General features: G+C 48.6%; 1 protein-coding gene across 1 annotated transcript in view; it reads right to left on the minus strand.

Moving 5' to 3' along the window:
- Nucleotides 1-6,653, minus strand: part of INTS1 (integrator complex subunit 1) — a gene marked incomplete at its 5' end in the record, with an annotated part of 30,000 nt that extends 23,347 nt beyond the window's left edge. Inside the window, 13 exons of the mRNA XM_010570587.1 lie at nucleotides 155-232; nucleotides 904-1,024; nucleotides 1,616-1,724; nucleotides 1,985-2,161; nucleotides 2,514-2,655; nucleotides 2,962-3,107; nucleotides 3,246-3,432; nucleotides 3,717-3,822; nucleotides 4,181-4,340; nucleotides 5,091-5,228; nucleotides 5,451-5,647; nucleotides 6,216-6,506; nucleotides 6,626-6,653. Of these exons, the coding sequence (XP_010568889.1) occupies nucleotides 155-232; nucleotides 904-1,024; nucleotides 1,616-1,724; nucleotides 1,985-2,161; nucleotides 2,514-2,655; nucleotides 2,962-3,107; nucleotides 3,246-3,432; nucleotides 3,717-3,822; nucleotides 4,181-4,340; nucleotides 5,091-5,228; nucleotides 5,451-5,647; nucleotides 6,216-6,506; nucleotides 6,626-6,653 (1,880 nt within the window). The remainder of the gene's footprint in view (nucleotides 1-154; nucleotides 233-903; nucleotides 1,025-1,615; nucleotides 1,725-1,984; nucleotides 2,162-2,513; nucleotides 2,656-2,961; nucleotides 3,108-3,245; nucleotides 3,433-3,716; nucleotides 3,823-4,180; nucleotides 4,341-5,090; nucleotides 5,229-5,450; nucleotides 5,648-6,215; nucleotides 6,507-6,625) is intronic.

A 6,653-nucleotide genomic window follows, 5' to 3' on the forward strand; every position in this document is an offset into this window, starting at 1 on the left:
TAAGGCAATGTAACAGATTAACAAAATCTAAGCACAGTTCCAAGCCTTTCCAACACAGAGCTATATAAGGAACACCAGAAAACATCCTATTCCTCTGCCTCCAGCTACAGCAGCTCCACGCCTGTACCCAGCTACAGGTGGGGCACGCACTCACTTGCGGTCACTCTCAGGGGGCCAGTTGTCCCATTTGTAGTAGGTTTCTGGCTGTTCTGTGAAGAGCACCTTGTGGAGGCTGTAGAGATGAAGACAACAGTAAATACCACCCGTGTGAAGCTCAAGAACACATTCAACAGTCCAGTCTCCCCAGCCTCCTGCTAATGCTTGCCATCCTACACATGAAGGAGCCTCCTCAGATAAGCTAGTCTAGCAACAGTAACAACATGAATTGTAACATAGAGGACTATACAGTATGGGCATTGGGCTTTTATATTTTCAGTAATATATCTCGCTTACTATTAATTCTAGCTTGACCTGCCTCGGTAATGCCTTGTACCAGACCCCAGGATACAACCTGTCCTCCAGGGGCAGGCAGAGAAGACAGCACCATCTATGGAGCCTTCAACCGTACAGCCTGAAAGAGGACATCAGACAAAAGAACAGCAAGGGCTCCACAGGGATCGTGCCTGGTCAGGTAACTGGAAACTCCCTACTGGGTGGACCCAAATAATACAAATCAGAAATATTTTCCATTATTGTCTATTTCTGGTAAGAGGATGCATCTGCAGGAATTCCTGAGAGGGAGACAGTCCCAGCCTGAACCCTGCTGAAACAGTTTCTGCTCCCTGTCTGATAAGGGGAGAAAAATCTAACCAAACCCTGGCATATGCATAGTTTTTCATATGTCATACACTGTTGGGAAAGGGACTGGTTATGCACAGCAGATTACCAGGCTGACTCTCTTACCAGTGCACATAGTCCTTTGGAGCCAGCTTGCTGATAGATGGAACGACCGTATGAAGCCACCAGACAGCATCTCTTTGGATAGCAGCAATTTGGTTCTGGAAAGAGCGCAGCACTTCCAGGTCTGAAAAACAGTCAGGTTACAAACTATGCAAGTTATCAAGGGCCCCATCAGGAGCCAAGCAGGAGATAGTGGCTGTTTGAAGAGCAGATAACAACCAGGGCTCTGAATCATCAACAATAAACTGGGAAGAGGTATATCGGACAGCCTTGAGCATCCCAGCACTGACAGTACGCGTACTTTGCTTTCTGACATGTGCTGCAACAAAACGCTGACATGTAGCGCGGACAAATTAGCGCTGTGAGAAGACAACATCTGGGCAGTCGCTTCAGTGCCACTCCAAAGGCCTGTCTTCTCAGCATTAGGTACTTGGTAATCCTTATAGCTGCCCCTCCAGGCTTGAGGCCTCGCTATACACAGTTCCCTTTCCCCAGCCTCTCAACCACTTCCATAGATATAAGAACCACCCAGCCATGCAAATGCTACATCTCCCAACTCTGTCAGTCTCACGATGATAGCAAGCACCCCCATGCCTTTATTCAGAATGGGGGCTTATACCCCCTCCTAACCCTAGCTGCAATGTTCCCCCAGCCTTAGGGGGAGATATCTACCAAGCTGCCCATCTTCAGAGGGAACCTAGGTTGTTCTGCTTACTCTTTTTCTCTCCTTTGTCCCAAGCAATTCCAGCCTCCTTCACCTGGGCTGTAATGCCCAGCATCATGGAGACAGCCAGCAGATCAGTTATGTGGATGACAAACCGCTCCTTAACAAAAAACAAACAAACAAACAGAGTGAGTTGAATCAGCAATACCCAAAGCTGCCTTCTGGAAAAACGTTTTGTCATCAAATATTACAATCATGGATGTTTGGAAATGGGATAGGGGAGCGCTGCTATGAGACACACAAATACCAACTCACTCAGATAACAAAGAACAAAAGAAAGAATGGCCAGAAAAACAGATATAGAAGAGCCCAGTACACCACTAGTACATCCAGCAGCACAAGGGTCAAAGAAAATGGTACCTTGAATTCCATTTCTGCATACTGGGCTTCCTTCCGTTCCTGCATAAGACCCAGACAGAAGGCCTGGAAGTTGATCTCATGTTTTGTCTGTTTGATGATCTCTCGCAGCAGAGCCCGTGAAGCCCGCAGGTAATCATCCTTAGTAGTCAAAAGATCCTGGAACACCATTGCTAGGTACTGAGGCCATACAGAAGGAGAAAACTTTCAGTGCATTGTAATGTATCTGCATCCACAAAATAAAAAGACACAAGGAAACAATGCTGGTGGTATGCCTGTCCTTCAGACCCCCAGGGAGCTATAACGTTACTCTCATGAAATCTCATTACCACAAGGCTGGTCACCCAGAATGCGGGAGTTAGAAAATGCCCATGCACATTTATTCCTAACAAGTGCAATAACAGAATTTCAAAACAGCATGATACAGATCACACTGTTGTCCAGGAAAAGATTTCATTTGAGCCTCAATTCAACTGAATCTCTCCAGTGGGGTTCAGGGGTCACTGTCAGTCACGCAAGACACTACACCTACCTTCGGAGCTTGCTCTGAGCTATGCTGAAGCACAGTATACAGGATCTGCATATTGTTGGGATTTCTTGCATTTGATAGTTCGTTGAAAATCACAAACTTAATTGTGGTGCCCAGGTTATCCCTGTGCGCATTCAGCAGCTCTCTGCAAGGGAAGACCAGAGATATCGTAGCTGAAGTTCCATTGCAGCTAGACCCACTGTTTTGATTTCTCTTTGAAGTATTTAACACACAAAAGTGAAGAGGATGGAGCAGCACATATGTCCAGCAATATCAAGGGATTACTGGAAGTCTTCCAGGCCAATGAAATTCATTTAAATGTTACACAGAACACTCTGTGGTCCAAGCTGGTGTTTAAAACCACTATGCAGAGACACTGAAACCATCAAGGCCCTGGGCACATCTTCTAGAATGCTTTCTCTTCTTGTCACAGACCTGGTCACTCACTCACCTGACACACAGCATGTAGTGGTTGAGAAGGACTTTTGGCTTGAGACGAATTTTGATCAGGTTGGAGATAACTTCCATGTCCTCTGAGCTGTGGGTGTTGCAGTTCATACAGACTGACATCAGCAAGTCCTGAGCTGGCTTGGTCAACTGCAGAGGAAGAGCAGAAAGGCTACAGCCACTTGCCATCACAGATCAGAAACACAGCTGGCATATAGTATGGAGCCCTCCTGGCTGGATTCCAGACCAGATCCAGAAAAGTTGTGCTTCAACAGCTTCTATCCTTACCTTTGGATTCTGCAGCCACATCTCCAGCCTCTGCACAGCCATCTGCCGCACCTCTTTGTAGCCACAGGTTGCCGTCAGCAGTCGAAGGAGGTTCCTGGAGACATTGTCCATTGGCTGGCGCCGGTTGAGTTGGTCCCGCAGCATGTCTAGGACATATTCCTCCACACTCTCTGCGAGGTCATCATACCTGGGCCACACAAACTGCATTTATTCACTTCCACAGAACCCGGCACGGTCACACTTAGTCATGTCCAGAGATCAGCATCCTTTCTTGTTTGTGGAACACATTGCAAACAAACAAAATCTACTCTTTTCTCCTGGCATCAGTTTTATCTGATGCTCAACATCCTCTAGCGAGTGCCATAGGACAACTAGTGCAGAGAGGAAGCTCCCTGCTGCAGCATTGCAGGAGTGGGTGAGCACAGACAGATCTGCCACACGGCTGCGTTGGGAGAGGAAGAGGCACTGTACCTGGGCATGAGTTGGCCCTCCTGCTCCGGGCTCATTTTCTCCTCTGCAATCAGCAGCTCACTCTGGCTGTCTTCCTCCTCTGTCATGGAAGGGTGTGGGCTACTCCCTAAGACAGACCAGCACACAGCATGCTTCATGAGACAATTCCTCTTCCTAGAGATCACTCACTCATGCTTTTATGGGTTCAGCTTCTTTCAAGGATCCCCTTCAGCAACACTGAAGGAGGCCACAACTAGTCACTTCCTCACACTGTATCACACCCAGGCACATCTACAAATTTCTTTCACTGCCTGCCCTCAAACATCCCCTAGAAATGAAAGAGCCCCAGAGAAAGGAAAAGCAATGCCTGGAACTCAAAGGCTGGTCTATGCGAGTACATACAGTAACAAACTATTCTCACCAGTCAATAAGCTCACCGGGCTCCATCCTCCCCCCACCCCTTCATTCCTGCTTCATATTCTTACCAGCACTAAGGTCCCCTCCGCTACGTCCAACTTCTCCATGCAAGAGCATGCTCTTAGGAGGCATCTTTGTGTTAAAAGCTGTTTGGATATTATCCACAAATGTCTTGCAATGAGGGCTGTCCACCCAGATGCGCTCCCCAAGGGAGTCCTCAATGTAAACCTGAAGAAGAGAACACAAGCCATGCTCAAGCCTTTCTTTTTTCTGCTTAGTTAAGAGTATTTGTGAGTTTCTCCAGTTTTTATTTATTTTCAATATACAGTTGCAAAGTAGGAAACTAGCATAACCATTGCATGGATGAAAAACAGACCAGATGACTGCGGGCAAGTCACATAAGAGCAAAAAACCAAACCATCACATCCCAAGCTCTATGGGCACCGATCCTCTCAAGCAACAAAGCTGATTAAGCTTTAGCAAACATTTTACAACAACTTCTACCACCAAAATATAGAAGCTGGTCTTTAAAAGCTTAGCCTTTTTAAATCAATGGGCTGCTTTAATCCCTACAGAAAAACTAGAAAGTGAGAAGTCTCTGTGACACATATCAATACAGATTGTTGAAGGCATCTCAGAAAAGAGCAGAGCATAAGGCAAAAAAAGGCAAAGGAGGCCAAAGCATTTCAACAGCCAGTAGAGATTTTTGTTTTGGGTTTTTTTTTTTTAAAAAAAAAAAAGTACTCTGGTTTTCTCCCTTATCAATACAGTATGGGCCCAAGTCTCCAGTTTCTGCCTCCTCCAGCTGCATTCCCCACACTGGGCAACAGGCCACTGGATAGCCCCTTCACCTGCAGCGGGAATAAATTACCTGCTGCTATCCTACCCCAACGTATGCACATTTCCCAACCCCAGCCAGTTTTAGCCAGTGTGCCCACCACCGCCTCCGTCCAGCAGAAGCACCCCTGGTTCAACAACCTTGACAAAGATCTCTGGCCAGTTCTCATCCTCTTCGTAAGCTGCCATGAGAAGGTTGCAGGCCAAGACAGACACGAGGCTATTCCCTTTGGCTTTGAAATTGATGGAGGCATCTCTTCGGAGTAGGCTGCACAGTGCCTGGAATATCATCCACAAGAAATAAAATAATAATTGAGCCATCTAGCAAGAAACCATATAGAAGAGTTTTAGAAAAAGAAATACGAATTGCAGTAGCTTGCCACAGAGGTATGGTGTTTGCAAAGACATGCTCTGGCCTGAGAGAAACTGCAACTATGTTTGCAAGTTGGCAGTAACAATACCTCAGTAAGCCCAAGAGTCCCAACAAGGCAGATCCCTCACCTCGATAACCCCTTCAGTGGCAAATATGTTTGGTTTGATTTTTGCCAAGTACATGAGGCTCAGGTACAGCGTGGTATCAGGTTTGGCTCTGTTCATTTTCAGCTGCTTCACGGCTCCACACAGCACCCCCTCAATACGGTCGTCGTTGCCTTCTGCTTCTGCTGCCTCAATTTCATCCAGCAGCACCGTGGGGACAACTGCAATCATCAACACACGGGCATCAGCTGTTACCCTCACGCAAAATAATCTGCCCCGAAATGCTGGCAGTGCCAGTCACCAGGAAAGCAAAGCGTGGACCAGCTCCCCTTTAGCTCCTGCAATGGCTTTTCCCTACCCAATTGCTATTAAAAGTTCTGGTTTACACCTGACAATACCCCTTGCTTATTTTTTGGTTGGTCCGCACTAATATACTCCTCTGCAAATGTGTCAAACACCAGAAAATGGAGTGACGCTTCAAAAAGCAAGGAACGCTCAGATCCAGAGTCTGCTAAAGAAAGACATGAATAAAATACCACAATGCAGACTCTGAGGTTTCCTCAGGGAGTCTTTCAGATGCTGCTATTAAACAGCTCTCAGGCAGGATGAACACAACCCAACGCCAACAAGACTGGAGACAAAACCGTGACTTCGACCTTAAGGACAGCACATACACTTTAGTTTGTGGGCTTCAAGAAAGGCTCCTGGGCAGAAGCTCTAGGGAATGGTAAACTGAAGTTTGCATCCTCGCTTGCCTTCTCGTCAGGAGCGCATGGAGGCCTCACCTACCTTCGATCGGGATGACAGACGGCTCCTTGATGGAGGGTGAAATGGCTCGCTTCTCCGCCACGGCCGCCTCTGCCAGGCGCCCCAGGGCGCTGAGGGGAGGCGTGGAGGAGAGCTTGGGGCGCTTGGTCAAGCCGGTCAGCCCCGCCGGACCCGCTAAGGAGGCGGCCGCGTCCCGTTTGCGCTCGGAGGGCAGCCCGGGGGCCGCCGGCTTCAGCAGGGTGACGGCGGTTTTGCCCTCGCCGCTCTGCCCCTTGGAGCCCAGCGCGATGAAGTCTCCCGGCGGCGGATGCGCTGCAAGGGGACAAGGGGCAGACGTGACACCACCGGCCCGCGGCGACCGGAGCCCCCGCGCCCGCCGGGACCCGGATCCCCTCCCCGGGCGAGGCGGCCACCAACCCGCCAGGACTCACCGGAGGGCTTGGGCACGGCGCTGGGCCG

The sequence above is a fragment of the Haliaeetus leucocephalus genome, unplaced genomic scaffold, assembly GCF_000737465.1.
Source record: "Haliaeetus leucocephalus isolate CR32 unplaced genomic scaffold, Haliaeetus_leucocephalus-4.0 Scaffold295, whole genome shotgun sequence".
In the NCBI taxonomy this organism is placed as follows: Eukaryota; Metazoa; Chordata; class Aves; order Accipitriformes; family Accipitridae; genus Haliaeetus; species Haliaeetus leucocephalus.